Source organism: Copadichromis virginalis, linkage group LG3 (assembly GCF_057382275.1).
Source record: "Copadichromis virginalis isolate Kocher_CV1m ecotype Utaka linkage group LG3, C_Virginalis_male_GT1.1, whole genome shotgun sequence".
Taxonomy (NCBI): Eukaryota; Metazoa; Chordata; class Actinopteri; order Cichliformes; family Cichlidae; genus Copadichromis; species Copadichromis virginalis.
The window spans coordinates 53,008,062-53,023,343 of record NC_140620.1 but is presented as its reverse complement, the minus strand read 5'-3'; the positions used below and the strand labels follow the sequence as shown (position 1 = coordinate 53,023,343).

General features: G+C 38.8%; 3 protein-coding genes across 5 annotated transcripts; all 3 read right to left on the bottom strand.

Moving 5' to 3' along the window:
• Nucleotides 1-2,901: 2,901 nt before the first annotated feature.
• On the bottom strand, nucleotides 2,902-4,352 carry LOC146715241 (uncharacterized). The gene is made up of 4 exons (XM_085452809.1): nucleotides 4,298-4,352; nucleotides 3,495-4,202; nucleotides 3,250-3,385; nucleotides 2,902-3,013 (listed from the first exon to the last, which is right to left on the bottom strand). The coding sequence occupies exons 1-4, from the start codon at nucleotides 4,350-4,352 to the stop codon at nucleotides 2,902-2,904; spliced, it is 1,011 nt and encodes a 336-aa protein (XP_085308935.1).
• A 3,997-nt stretch (nucleotides 4,353-8,349) lies between these two features.
• LOC146715240 (immunoglobulin kappa light chain-like) lies at nucleotides 8,350-10,059 on the bottom strand. Its single transcript, XM_085451660.1, has 5 exons — nucleotides 10,004-10,059; nucleotides 9,184-9,885; nucleotides 8,958-9,080; nucleotides 8,831-8,865; nucleotides 8,350-8,719 (listed from the first exon to the last, which is right to left on the bottom strand). The coding sequence occupies exons 1-5, from the start codon at nucleotides 10,056-10,058 to the stop codon at nucleotides 8,606-8,608; spliced, it is 1,029 nt and encodes a 342-aa protein (XP_085307786.1). The 5' UTR covers nucleotide 10,059; the 3' UTR covers nucleotides 8,350-8,605.
• A 3,040-nt stretch (nucleotides 10,060-13,099) lies between these two features.
• On the bottom strand, nucleotides 13,100-14,885 carry LOC146715239 (uncharacterized). Of its 3 annotated transcripts, none has more exons than XM_085451661.1 (5): nucleotides 14,831-14,885; nucleotides 14,030-14,734; nucleotides 13,810-13,944; nucleotides 13,694-13,725; nucleotides 13,100-13,567 (listed from the first exon to the last, which is right to left on the bottom strand). In XM_085451661.1, the coding sequence occupies exons 1-5, from the start codon at nucleotides 14,883-14,885 to the stop codon at nucleotides 13,448-13,450; spliced, it is 1,047 nt and encodes a 348-aa protein (XP_085307787.1). In that variant the 3' UTR covers nucleotides 13,100-13,447. The 3 variants fall into 3 exon arrangements, with proteins under 3 accessions (XP_085307787.1, XP_085307789.1, XP_085307788.1); XM_085451663.1 differs by having other exon boundaries at nucleotides 13,819-13,944; XM_085451662.1 differs by having other exon boundaries at nucleotides 13,694-13,739; nucleotides 13,824-13,944.
• Between the last annotated feature and the right edge of the window lie 397 nt (nucleotides 14,886-15,282).

Sequence of the window (15,282 nt, the reverse complement as noted above, 5' to 3'; positions counted from 1 at the left end):
GCCTTCAGCCACAGGGCGCCCACTGTTTTGGCTGAGGGCCAACTGCTCAGCCTCTGTGAGTGGTGGTGGTGGAGGACCCCCACCTGTTTTTCGGGCCTCCGCTTTTTTTCTGTTGGCTATAACGGGTCACATTTGAGCATACAGAGTAAGCAAATATGTACTTGTAATGTGCTCAGATAATTTCAATAAGTGCTTACAGAAAGAAAATTAATGTAGCCTCTAACTGCAATCGATTTACATCGGACAAACAGACCAAGCACTATGGCTCATAATACAATTTCACCTTACCTGTTTGGACTATATTTTTATATTTCATTTTTACTTGCTGCCAGGAACGTTTGGGGCCTGTTGGGTTGCACCTGCGCTCACATCACATCACAACATAAAATGTATAAAATAACAAATAAAATAACATATGATAAAATAACGTATTAAATGGGTGGGAATCCCTAGATCAATGTTTATATTAACACTCACGCATTGACTCTGTCGGCTATGTTTTGCCATGCATGCTCCCTTTCTTTTGCAGCTGAGGCTGTGTTACCTTTTTTTCTGCAAAATTTGAATGTTATCGGCATATGCTGCCATTAGAATTTCGGCCTCAAGCGCTGTAAAATACATTGACCGCGCCTTCTTTCCCTCCGTCTCCATGGTGACTCACTTACTCTGTGCTCCGCTTATCAGGGCTTTATGTATCCTCGTGCGCGCGCTTCACTTGGGGTTAAAGCAACTCCGCGTTGATTGAACTAATTGTTATCAGCCTTTCTGAAACCGAATATTCCGAGTTGGACAGTTCGGGGTTACTCAACCCTGAGTATCATTTTTCACTCTAAGTTTTCTAAACCGGCTTCCTGAAATGGGGCCCTGCTCTTTGAAGGACTTGGTTTGGACACAGGTGAGGAGCGTTTAGCTCCACAGCCTGGCTCTGACCAAGCTCTCCCTCGTTAGCGAGTAAAAGACCGGTTGAAGATGTTCTGTCTTATTTTCGTTCTTCATGAGGAATAAGTCTCTAAACTAGCAGAGCCTGTGGAAGCGCAGACTCAACAACAACCACACATCATTTTCTTTAAGTGAGTTCAAGAATATTGATTACAAAATAGAAAGAGGTGACTATAATATACAACAACATAACTACAGGTTTATTTAAAAAAAGAAACACAAAAGCTCCAGATCATATTACACATTGTTAAAGACTGAAAAACGCAGTAAACTTTATTGTGCACACAATTTGGATGTCAACATCTAATGAATGCATGTGTCACAGCTGCAGTGGCAGACATGTGGAGTGATGAGGGAAGGCCCCAAGTGCAGGAACTGATAACTGGCATACACTGAGTGAGCTTTATTTTCGGTGTGGATGAAGTACAAAGAAAAGTAGAGAATGGCAGTGACTTAAACTAAGAAAGACCTAAACTGGGAAAGCTAACAAGAAACATGTAACCTGAGACAAAGAACTAGAAAAAACCTAACCCACAGAGGGAACAACGCAAATGAACAGAGAGGATGACAAGCAGACAAACCAGCAACAGAGGACTACACAGGGCTTAAAGACATGGGCAGGGAAACAAGAGGATGGGGAACAGGTGGGAAAACACTCAAGTCTAAAAAAAGCATGTTACTACGTGGAGATCTGGAAGGCTGCTCCAAAAATGATCCGATGATATTTGAAATATTTGTTCTATTCTCTTCCAAACCCCAGCTGTGTAGGTTTTGAATGTTTACTAAAATAAAAATAAAAGCATCCTAACCTAACATCTCACTTATTTGTCTTTATCCAGGCATGCATGTATGCTATGTTTATTAAGAACAGTGTTGGGAAGGTTACTTTTAAAATGTATTCCACTACAGATTACAGAATACATGCCCCAAAATGTATTTTGTAATGTATTCCGTTACGTTACTCAATGAGAGTAACGTATTCTGAATACTCTGGATTACTTAATATATTATCATGCTTTTTACAACTACATGAATGTACTATTGCTGTGTGAATTATTACTATTACTGATGATAACTCGCCATACCAATAACAACTGGATTTTTAAATCTTAATATAAAATGAGTAACAGTAGGTGGACATTAGGTAAGGCTGCAGTTTTTGCAGCGATCTCGTATAGAAAACTGTTTCACGCGTATATAAAACAGGTCCGCAGCTCCGAACCATAGTAAAGGGACCTCTGGCTAATGCATCGGGTTCATGTCGGGCTCGTAGCTGAAAACTAGCTTTACTTTGTTGTCTGGGTCAACTTTGCTAGCGAGAGACAGAGAGAGGAGTTGAAAGGCTGCTCCAACTTATTGCTTCGGAGGAAAACACGAACACAGTGTACAGTCGAGTCTTAATAGCTTTTACTTACAACTGGGCCTATGAGGCATTCTTTAGGGCTATGCCTGTAACACTCTGCATATTGCCTCCATATTAATACATTTTTGAACAATATTTTTTAAAAGTATTTCGTCACGTCATTATGCGGGCCGCAAGTAGGGGTGACATGGGCCACATTAGAGCCTCTTAATGCCTGTTTTGTTTGGGTTTCCACCGGTGTGGAATTACCAAAAATAGAGAGGACATAGCCTAACACATGAAAGATCTGCGAAGATGCAGACTTGACAGACTCTGGAACAGAGGGAATCTTAAGCGCAGAGACAAAAGTAACTAGACGTTGAACACAGGGACGACATAAAGACAGAAACTAAGACTAAGCATACAACTCACTGAGAACAGAATTAAACCTTTACCAAGAACAAAGAGGAGGCACAGAAACAGAACAGAAACCTAGAAACCAGCATCTATAAATATATTACAAACAGAAAACCATAATCCACAGAGTATAACTTAAACCAAAAACACAAACCCCGTGACAGTGTGGATTTTTTGTCTCACTAGAGTGGAGAAAATATAACCTACTGCTTGACACTAGAGTAAACACATTCATTCTGAGTTTTCCTCTGTCTTTTCAATCTGTTGGGCAGGTTAATGCTTAAAGCAGCGTAGTGGAGGTTGTCTGCATCATGGCTACCCTGGTAAAAACAAATTTGAGAGGTAGATCAAATTACAGTTTCTGGAAAAAAAATTTTCAAAGTAATATGTGCTAAACTATTTTTCAATATTACGTTAATCTGAACAGATGAAACGTACCTCTGCAGAGGGAGTTGAAAGTCTTGCTTGTTGATGGCCTGAATGTAAAATACAAAAACAGCAGTCTCACTTAAAAGTCCAAATCAGTGAATAAAAGCTGTCAAATGCAGCACTTTTTTCCAGTACCTGATTTTAAGTGGTTTCTTTTGCTCATCTTGTAGAGAAGAAAAGCCAGTAAAACAACCAGGGTGGAGGTGAAAGTCAATGCTCCACTCAAGACGTACACCAAGACAAGAGATTTTACCTCATCTGTAAAGAGCCAAGAATTCTGAGCACAGACTTCTCTATATTTTAGGTTTTCTTTTAAGATAGATAATAAAATAACAGTCACAGATTTGGGTTATATACTGCTACTTACCTCCAAACACCAGCGTGGTTCCTCCTCCAAACAGTATGTGTCCACATGAGGCGACAGCGCAGTAGTAGATCCCAGCATGAGACACATTCAGGCTTTCCATTGTCAAGTTAGAGACACAGGTGTGTGTTCTTCTGTTGGCTTTCCTCTCACACTGATCATTCCTGCCTCCATGGGTGTAAATGAGTCCTGGATGAGATTCTTCAGAGTCTTTGAACCAGTATATACTGTGTTCTCCATCACAAGTCCCAGTGTATACTGTACAGTTCAGAGTCACAGAGCTTCCTGGTTGGATGGTTTCAGAAGCTGATTGTTGGACCACAGCCTTGATGTTCAAATCTGAATCTTTAACACCAACAGTAATGCTCTCTGAAAATGTTGATGTGTGTAAATAGGAACATATACAGTAGTAAGTTGCTGAGTCTGAAATGCGCACATCTGAGATTATTAAGTTGTTTTGACCTGTTTGAGTATCCAGGGTGAAGCGTGGATCACTCTTGAATTCACTGTGAAATGTGGCATTTTGTTCATATACATAGAAGGTAGAAATGAGTCTTGGTTTCTCTGCCAATGTTTGCTTATACCAGTAAAACCGTGGAGTTACACCATTTTTACTGTAACAATGCAAAGTCACGCTGTCCCCAGTTCTAACTGATATGAAACGTCTTTCTTGATGACCAGACGAGAAGAACTCCTGGTTGTTCACCTGAGCTGAAGTAAAATAAAACACAGAGCAAATACATTTTTGTAGACCCTTAAAAGCATGGAAATATATTCAGACTGCAGTTTCAAAACCATAAACTCACCCATTTCCCCTAAGAGCAAACATGTTAGACAAAAGACAAACTTCATAGGTGTCATTGTCTTTACATAATCCTGCTGAATGAAAAGAATCTCAAACCCGTCTCCACTCTTGTTAGAGAAGACTGTGTGTGATTGGCCAAGCAGAAGTGTCACAGTATGTCTTTTAAGGAAAGATGATCACATGTTCAGAGCAGCCAATAGTGTTAGACTTCATGATTGAGGCAAAAATAAAAAATAAAACTGTTCATAAATAAAGAAAACAGCACTGATCAATCAACTCTTTGTACACATTTTTCTTAAAAATTCTAAAGGCCCGTTTTTCATCTGAGTATGTGGACCAGGGATTGCCCCCATCTCTAATCCATTGATTTTCAGGCATGGAGGAACAAATGAACCGTCCATAGGAAAAAAGCAAAGAAGATATCAGACACGGTGGTTGAGCCCTGACTGACCAGTTTGAGTCTTTCCGAACTGCTGACTTAATACAAAAATATGATAGTGAGTGATTTTACCATTCACGTAGATGCTGAAAACAACAGCCTAAACACTGCATTTAATTAGCTACACTCAAAATGTAAATGAGCCCACCCACCGCTTTAATCATATTCTGCATCTTGTGCTATATGGTGTAGAAACCAAACACTTAACAGTATCCCCTGAAAAGTCAGACCATTGCTTAATAACATTGAAACTTACAAAAACAGGCTACACAGCAGTGGGGAATAACTTTCATTAGAGTAGATATATTTCTGAAAGTGCTGTAAGTAGATTTAAGGATATAATTCTTCCACTTCTTCAATGCCATGTGCCAACACAATAGAGAGCAGCTACCTAAACTTTACTCCCACAGAGGTCAGTGATGTTGTGAACAGTGCTACATTCTCTCTCCATATGACTCTGGAACTTAGAACTTCTAAGTATAATAACATCATGAGGTCATTCAACACCACTCAACCACAAACTGTAGACAATATTTACATAACCTGAATATGAACAACAATATTTATATAACAACAGTTATCTGTTACTTATGTCTGAGGAAGACACTGCATGGTTTAGGTCAGAAAACAAGAATAACAGATGCAAGCTATCTGAAAGTGGTTGGCCACCACTGGTAACACACTATGTAATATATGCAAGTAAATGTTTTCTTAGTCTTTGGGTTTACTATGGTTTTGGTGTTTGAGTAATTGAGTTGGGCGGGGGGATTGTGGTGGCTAAACTCGAGATTCACATTTTTACATTGGGAATGACCAAGATGGACAAGATTAGAAATGAAAACATCGGCGGGACGGTTCAAATAAGTTAGACAAAACTGAGACGGCTATGTCTCAGTTTTGTCTGTCGGCTTTTGTCAAGCCGACAAGCGTGACAAAGTCAGGAAGACCTGGAAGACAATTAATCAATATGGTGAAGAAGGGATGCAGAGGGTTGGTGTGATGGATGCCAACAAATAGGAAAATGTACAAAGAACTCTATTCACTAGAAGAAAATCCTACTCACAGAAGCCCAATCATGGACAATAAAGAGTGTAAAGAATACATCAGTACAATGTCACGCCAATTCTACATCTATAGCATAATAACTAACGGTGAATTTGCAACTCACAAACATATACAAACATGGGCTTTTGGTATCTCCATAGTTCTAGTTGTGGCACAAAAGGAACCATAATTGATCTGTGACACCTCAGAAACACTGCTTTAGGACAGGAAATAATACCTCACGTTATAGTTGACACACGTTAGACATCATAACTATTATTGATTTCCAGACAATGTGATGACAATGTGATCCTTAAAGACGTGGATTTGATTATAAGTCAATTAGACCTTTTAAATTTGACCTCAAAACCTTACAGCAATAAACCACTGTGGTATGGAGGACCACAAGAGCCGCATGCTGTCAGGATTTGTGTCGTGGATGAGAGGAGGAGGACCCAAACGCTGGACTCACAGGTAGGTAGGTGAAGGTGGGTGTTTATTGCCGATGGAATGAACAAACAGAACAGAGGTAGGAAATGGCTGGCTGGAGGCTGACTGAATGAAGAAAGGACTGAATGGCTAGCTGACTGAACGCAGGCGGAAACGACAACATAACATCAATGACACCACAAGGGCTGAAGGGAAGAGAGGGCTTAAATACATGACTAACAATGACAACGATTGGAGACAGGTGAGTGAACAGCTGAATATAATGAACTAATGATAAATGGGAAGAGGACTGAACATAATGCACACAGACCAAGGCTAACACAATAAAACAGGAAGTGGAACAGGCAGTAGATAAACAGTGAACGTGAACTGAAAATACTGGGTCAACGACCCAGAAACCCTGACACATGCATAGAAATAAAGAATTATCTGCTTAAATAATGAATTGTACAATAAATTATGCAATTGTAAACCTTACTAAAGTAATTTCTTAGTTAATAATGTAATTTAAAAACACTATTTTTAAGTCAATATTTTAAAATGACTTTTCAATCCATTAATAAATACTTCAAATCCAGCTCGCAAGAAAAATCTCATTTCAAAAATCATTTTCAATTTCCAAATTAAAAAACTGATTTTCAAAATCTTTTTAAAAACACAATTTATATAAGAGAAATAAGTAAACAGATTAAAAAATCTAAGGATTATTTCTAACGATTCCAATGGCCAATGGCGATTCCACTCCTCATTTCAAAATCCATGTTCCTTTCCTGTTAGCTCACATCTTAGCTATTATTTTAGCAAATAGACTAGTTTTGGGATTAACTATTGGATTACCTTCTGGATTAGCTTTCAGATTAGATTTTAGATTTTTTTTATCTCATTTATGAGATCCTAAAGCAATGCAAATTAGCCACACAGCGCAATGTAAGGAGCTCTGAGATTGGTTGGACAGACATAGACTTGTTGCCTGGATTTTTCTACACTGCTGTTTGTGCTCATAGCTTTGCTCTGCTAAGAAGTGCGTGTGCTTGTACAAAGGCCATTCAGCCTTGAAATGCCACTTTACACTCTACCTGACAAAGATTTAATAGAGATATGTGATTGAGATAGGTGAAGAAGGAAAGGGACCCTGCAGTGAAACAGAGAGCTAAACCTCCGAGTGCGCGCCTGTGGACTCAGCCTGACCACCTGTTGAAGCTAACGTGCTAACATGGCTAATGCTAGCATCACCGCATGTAACCCCACTCTATTAAGGGCCATTTCTCAATACTCACGTACACAACTCTGTACTCTTCATAAGTTCACACAGGAGTCCGGACTTCCTGAGAACGTAGCACGATTTTTGTACAATTTGAACACGAGTGTACTTGATGATGTCACAGGTCAGCCTAACATGACCCGGCTGGCTCGTCCCACTCAAATATCAGATCAGAATTTTACAGTAAACATATATATAAATGTTACTGTGTCAGTTTTCATTGAAAAATAATAAAGGAAAAATATTTTATGAATTACTTTACCTGTACTATAGCAAGATGTGCTCTAGTACAGAATAGGATGGTGCACATATTTTAGAAATCCAACTATAATTTTACATGCAAGCTCACTTTTTGCAGGTTAATTTGCAAGCGATATTTGTATCGATTTCATACAAATACCAGCAAGTAAGGCCCAATGTATTTTGAACAGACAAGAGCAAAGTAATGCCATAATGAGCAGTGCTAACCAAACACAGCATTTCACACTCTAAGTTTTAGGACGTTGCAACAAAGAACAAAGGGAGAGTCAGACAAACTTGCACCACAAAAATGAGCTTTGATGCTGACTGTGCTCTGCACTAAAGCACAACTTTCTTTTGTTGACTCTATTATCTTAAAATTAATGGTTTTTAGTTGTAAGATTGAATAACTCTTATTCAGTGTTCATCTTCATCTAAAGTCATAATACAAAACAAATATTGTTAACTAATATATATATATATATATATATATATATATATATATATATATATATATATATATATTCTCCAGTGAACAGTGGACACACTCTGAAAAACAAAAAAGAAGCCTACATTTTCAAAGCTGCAGAAGGGGTGTGCAAATCAAGCAACAGGGGTTTCAATTTTTATTTTCTGACAAAATATAGACATGAAAATTCATTATATACACAGCAATGTTGAAACTAGTCCTGTAATGCCACTTTCTGCACTTTCTGTCACTATCTATCTATCAATCTATCTTCTGACAGAGAAATTGTGCACTGTTGTGGATAGAAAACAGTGTTATCACAAGGATAACATAATGTCCACCTGACACTACACTTGAGAGTCTATGTACTTTACATCTTATGGACCATGAAGATTTCGGACAAGTCCTACTGCTTCACACTGGAGTAAACACATTCGGTCTTGCTGTTCCTCTCTTTCTTTGATTTTCTGGAAATGTTAACATTTATAGAAGCATAGTGGAGGTTGTCTGTATGAGCATTCTGTCAAAAAAAGGAAATGTATATCAAAAAATGCCTTCTAATAAAAAGTGCTGTGAAAAATGTGTTTTATGTTATTTAAATTGTAAAATCGTTTAGACAGATGAAACATACCTCTACAGAGGGAGCTGAAAATCTTGCTTGAGCCTCTAAATGTGAAATACATACAATTGAAATCTGATTGAAAAGCCAAATAAATGAATACAAGCTGTTAGATGTAAGTAGCACCAATGGTCCATACCTGATTGGAAGTTTTTTCTTTTATTCATCTTGTAGAGTACGAAAGCCAGAGAAACCACCATGGTGAAGGTGAAAGCCAATGCTCCACTCAAGAAATACACCAAGAAGTGAGATTTATTCTTGTCTGTAAAGACCCAGAATTCCAGATCAAGGATTTCAGAATGTTTTTTGCACTTTTTAGAGTTTTATTAGCACAATATTGTATTTGTTGTGACAATGTTCCTTACCCTTATATTTCAGAGTAGTTCCTTCTCCGAACAGTATGTGTCCACATGAGGCAACAGCACAGTAGTAGGTTCCAGCATGAGACACATTTATGCTCTCCATAGGCAGGTTGTAAGTGCAGTTGTATGTTTGTTTGTTCTTCTCACACTGATCGTTCCTGCCTCCATGGGTGTAAAGAAGTCCTGGGTAAAAATCTCCAGAGTCTTTGAACCAGTAAACACTATGATCTTCATCACAGGTCCCAGTGTATACTGTACAGTTCAGAGTCACAGAGCCTCCTGGCTGGATGGTCTCAGATGCTGACTGCTGCACTAAAGCTTTGATGTTTAAACCTGAACCTTTTACACTGACAGTAGTGCCTTCTGCAAATTCTAGGACTAAAGAAACCCGCCTTGCACAGTAGTAAGAACCTGAGTCTGACTTCTGCAAGTTTGTTATATACAAGTGGTTTTTCCCTATGTCTGTATCCAGGGTGAAGCGTGGATTGTTCTCGAATTCATCATGAAAAGTCCCATTTGCTTTAAAAACATACTGAGTAGAGATGGGCTTTGGTTTCTGTCCAAGACTCTGCTTGTACCAGTAGAACCTCGTTGCATCGTTGGCTTCATAGAAACATTGTAAAGTCAAGCGTTCACCAACAATAGCTGATACAAACCGTCTCTCTTGCTTATGAGTTACGGAGAAATTCTGGTGAGTCAACTGAACTGATAGGGAATGAGACAACGCAGACACAGCATTAATTTTACAGGAAACATTTCATGAACACATGTGTATAGAGGAGCAATCATAGCCACTGATAGATTAAAAAAAATCATAACTCACCTAAATTTCCAAAGATCAGACATGTCACATAGAAAACAAAGTTGGGAGGTGTCATCGTGTGCAAACCTCTGTGTTAAATGAAATGAACCTTGACTTTTTTCCACTCTTTAGAAACAAGACAGCTTTTGATTGGCCATTGCAAAGCCATGTGATCTGCCCCCAGGATGAAATGTGTCTTCTGTGCATTTAACACAGACATTTGTTGCCTTTGGTAGAATGATATAGCGACAGGTCCATAATGGTTGTGTCATGGTTTTTTTGTTTTTTTAAAAATATATTTTTAGTCTAAAACTGATCATTACATAGAGTGTAAACACAACTGACAACATACTGTGGAACTTATTCCTGTTCATCATTTACAGACTCAGTAGAGACACAGTAAGGCACCTGGCACTTGCTAGATGTTCGCATGATATCGATCTCTTTGTGACAGTATGACTGACACACTTCTCATGCTGTCCAGAGGAGGCAGACTGTAATGAGGTCTGTATACACTTTTTTGATGTTGTGAAAACTGCAAACAGATTTCAACTCACTTTCATCGTAGAAGTGAGAATAAAAGCAAATGTAACATGGTAGGTCTTTATGTTAAAAGGTAGCATGTGTTTTGTGTTCTTATTATTTCTGAAGGTCTGTTGCCATTACTGTTATTTGAAATGGACTGTAGGTAATATGTCTGTGTTACCTAAAGGGTACTGACAGTGCCATTCAGGTAACACTATTGAAATTGACTTTGCTGCTATTTCTCTCAGGTAGCATCTATTTTTGGTCAGACTAACACAGTAACATCCTCCCAAAAACCACAACCTGACACAGAGAGGAAAGAGTAAATCATTGCACTGAATGTCTGAGTCAGGACTAAGACTGACAGGGAGTAACAGCACAGCTAGTAGTACTTCATGCATTGCAAATGAGCTAAGAAAAAAAAATACATTTATATATATTATATATATGGTACTGAAAACATTTTTTCTAATTCTTTAACATTTTCAGCCTTAAATTAAATCTTTATGGACTGCCAAAGGAGTCTCTCTGCAGCTGAAAACCAAATACTTTGCAATCAGAATACATTTAAGAAAAGACATTGGTGGGCATGGTTTGTGGCGCAGCTGCAGGGGAGTGGAACTCCATCAGCAACCATGGCTCACCTACATAAAAAGAATGAACTGGGTCCTGAGTTCATTGTTGTGTGTGTGTAAGTGCAGCTGCAGCCGAGTGCTGAAAGTAATAGCAACACAATAAAGTTGCCGAAGTGTACGAACTTTGTGGTGGGGTCCGTCATGCTTGCTACAGACGTGTCAAGCATGCAAAGGAAAAATCAAATGTTATTTTATTTAGCTAACTTCCCCATTATGTTCAGTCCCTTAGACATCTCTGGATACAGTCTACTTCCTGTTAATAACCACAGATGCATTTAACAAAGATTATAAAAAAATAAGATTAAATAAGTGCCAGTGTTTGTATGATTACCTTTGGGTAAATGCATGTTTTCTATGATCAGATAATTGAGGTCAGCTGTATCAGTCAGCCTCCCCTAACACTACACCCTGAACCCACTGCTCCACCTCTCTGGACACAAAGCCAGGCACAAACCAACTCCAAAAACCACCTCACCTCATTTTTGCTCTTGGGATGTGTGCTTCTTCAGGGCAAAATGTGAGCAGTGCCTAACCAGTGCAGGAGTTTATCAACCTGAGGCATTGGGTAGACATCAAACTCCTTATGGTAGTTGATGCAAAACCTATGGGACTAGACAACACATTGTGTGACTCTTCTATTGCTAATATTGTTAGCATTTTGGCCAATTTTCTCTCAATATTTGTCTCTTATGCTGGGGTAAGCTATAGGGCTGTTAATGCAACCTCACACAAGGGCACATTACAAAACAGTGCTCTTTGACACTGGTATGACAGGTCAGGGGGGATACACATCTGCAAAAGGCTTTCGCAAAGCAGCAACAGCTGCTCTCTGGGCCTGTGTGAGATGGTCATCATAATGGAGGGAGGTGGGAATGGTGGAATTGGGCAACTCCAACTTATTTCTCACCAGGCTTAGTAGAAAAGCTGTTTTAGCCTCTCTCCATGCTTTTAGGAGGTTGAGGTGATATATGTGTGTGGCTCCTCCCCTGTTTGAAGGCACCACATCATAGTCAACGTCATCCACTCACAGTGTGACCACAAAGGTTTCTTGCTACTTGGTGAGTAACTTGGAGCTAGAAGAAGGGAGTAATGCAAACACTTAGGCAATTTTCACCGGGAGACAGAAGCTGCGTCCAAATTCAGGGGTTGCATCCTTCGGACGCTGCATTTGTAGACCGATTACATGACAGCCAGGCGACGCAGGCTGTCTCAGACTCCTCCAAATGCGGCCGACAAATGCGTCCTTCATTTCCCGGGTTTGAAGGATGGGTCGGGTGTATCCTTTGTTGCCCAACCTATCCCAGAATTCAAACAAAGGCGACGCTACTTGGTTTTAATATTACTCTTTCTGAGTCTCAAAATAAACTTTTAAGATATTTTCAGGTGAGAATGTAGCTGTGTAAACTTCAAATATCTGCTCGATTTATAAAGACTTTGCATATTTGCAAAAGTGCTCTGATGCTTTTGCTTTTCGCAGTCTTTTGCTTCTCAGGTTTAACATGATGATATATAAGTCACTTAGATAACTTAAAAATGTTATTGTTTAGCTTTTTTTAAGTGTTTTATTTGGTCCTGAGTAAATCGGTTTGGCTGTGATTAAAGTTATAGTTTTTACACATCTGAATAAATGTCAAACAGAAAACGGATTAAACTGAAGTGTGAGATGGTTGAGAATTTACTCCAGTGTTTTATTATATTTTAGATAGCAAGGAGCAGACAGCTGACTTTATTAAACTCCACAGAGACAGCTGGTTACGCAAATCAGAAGCTAGACCGTCCCATTTTACAGCCTTGCACTTCCGGCCTTCGAAGGACATGTCCCACGGAGTTCCTCAATTTCAAGTCATATCATATATCATATCCCCATAATCATATTAGTGGACAGCGGGGGTTTTGGAGCCTCTACTATATTCTACAGGAACAAATCAATCCTTTCAAACATGCTTTACCTGGCTAAAATAGATTTATTTGATCATCAGTGAATTTGTCCATAATGTCTCCATAATTACATGAAAAGCAATAAGGATAAAAACAAGCACATTGTTTCATATATTAAACTTGTAGAAAAGTATCATTAATATCTCCTACAAATGCATTGGTACATGGAAAAAACAATGAAAGAACAAGAAAGAAAGGAGGAATCCTTGACATCACAAAAACAACAAACAGGGCAGAAGTTCCTAAATTTGTATCATTACAATTTTACCACAGTGAAAGTACAAAAATGTCTATGCTAAGAGACACCAATACAGCATTTCTCTAATAGATAAAGAAAATTGGCCACCTCATTTGCAAATATCTATCTTTATTTGTTTATAGCAGAGTAAACACATTCATCGTCGGTGTTGTTTCTCTGTGTTCTTGATCTCTTGGGGATTTTAATGCTTAAAGCAGCATAATGAAGGCTGTCAGCATGCTGGTACCCCTGTCAAAATGTGTACAAAGTAGATAAGAACATGATTTCAGATGTAAACAATGGCCATAAAACAGAAGACTGTAAAAAGTTTGTTGAAGAGCGCTTTAACAAGTCATTAAAAAAAACGATATTCACCTCCGAACTTGTTGCGGGGCCTGAAAATCTTGCTTGAGATTCCGTTTGTGAAACACAAAGTAATTGATTTAACTGAAAATCCAACTTTAGCTAAAACCGTTCTAAGCTTAAAAGACTCCACTTACCTGTCGATTGGTGTCTGTTTCTTTTGTTTGTCTTGTACAGCAAGTATCCCAGTAAAACACTGAGGATGGAGCTGAATGTCAAAGCTCCGCTCAAGAAATACACCAAGCCCTGAGAATTAAACGTGCCTGCAACACACCAGAAACAGAGCTTTTTCTTGCCTATATCTTTAAATATTGATAAAGTGAGAAACAGGTAGAAAAGGTTACTCACCTTTAGGCTCCAGCTTGGTCCCATTTCCAAATAGTATGTGTCCACATGAGGTAACAGCACAGTAGTAGATCCCAGCATGAGAAACACTCAGGTTACTCATTGGCAAGCTGTAGACACAGGTGTGCGTTTGTGTGCTGGGTTTGTTATCACACTGATCGTTTCTGCCCAAATGTGTGTAAATGAGTCCAGGATGGGATTCGTCTGAGTCTTTGAACCAGTAAACACTGTGCTCTCCATCACAGGTCCCAGTGTGTACTGTACAGTTCAGGGTCACGGAGCCTCCTGGCTGGATGGTCTCAGATGCTGACTGTTGGACCACAGCTTTGATGTTCACACCTGAACCTTTTACACTGATGATGATGTTTTCTAAAAAGGTTAAAGTGTATAAATAGTAAACACAGTAGTAAGAAGCTGAGTCTGAAACTTGCAAATCCTTGATCGTCAAGTGATATTTGCCGTCTTGTGTATCCAGTGTGAAGCGTGGGTTGTTCTTGAGCTCTTCATTAGAAGAGTTGTTCACATTATATTTGAAAAAGTGAGAGATGATCTTTGGTTTTTGTCCCAGATTTTGCTTAAACCAGTAAAGTCTTGCAGACCTGTCACCATCATGGAAACATTTTAATGTCAGGTTTCCACCAACTTGAGCTGATATGAAACGAGACTCTTGATGAACAGATGAGAACATTTGCGACTCTGTCATCTGAACTGTAGTGGAATTGAAAAAAAACAAACAAATGTACATTCAGTTCAATGTAATAACTTCACAATACAAAAATCTGAATTCATGATAATGGAACTTACCCATTTTTCCCAAGAACAGGCACAGAAGCCTGAAGACAAACACTGAAGACACCATTGTGGTAAGATTCTCATGTAAAATGAAGGTTACTGTGCTGCTTTTGAGAGGCAAGAATGTGTTTGATTGGCCAGCCAGAGGTGACACAGTATCTACTGTATGGAAGTCACGATCACATGTTTACTGCAGCCTGTAGTGGAAAATACAGTATGATATCTAAGAAGAATTACACGGTTAGACATAGCCTATATTCAAAAATTATGAATCGTAATCAGATCTAAAACTTTAGAAAATGCAGCTTGGTCTGCATTAAATATGTTATACAAACATGATCATTTTTTTTATTGGACCAGTTTACCTGCATTTCCAGTATACCCCACTCTGTAATGAAAACACATTTAATCAAAAACATGTGTTGAGTAATAACTTGAGTATACAGAATATTGATTCTGGCAGT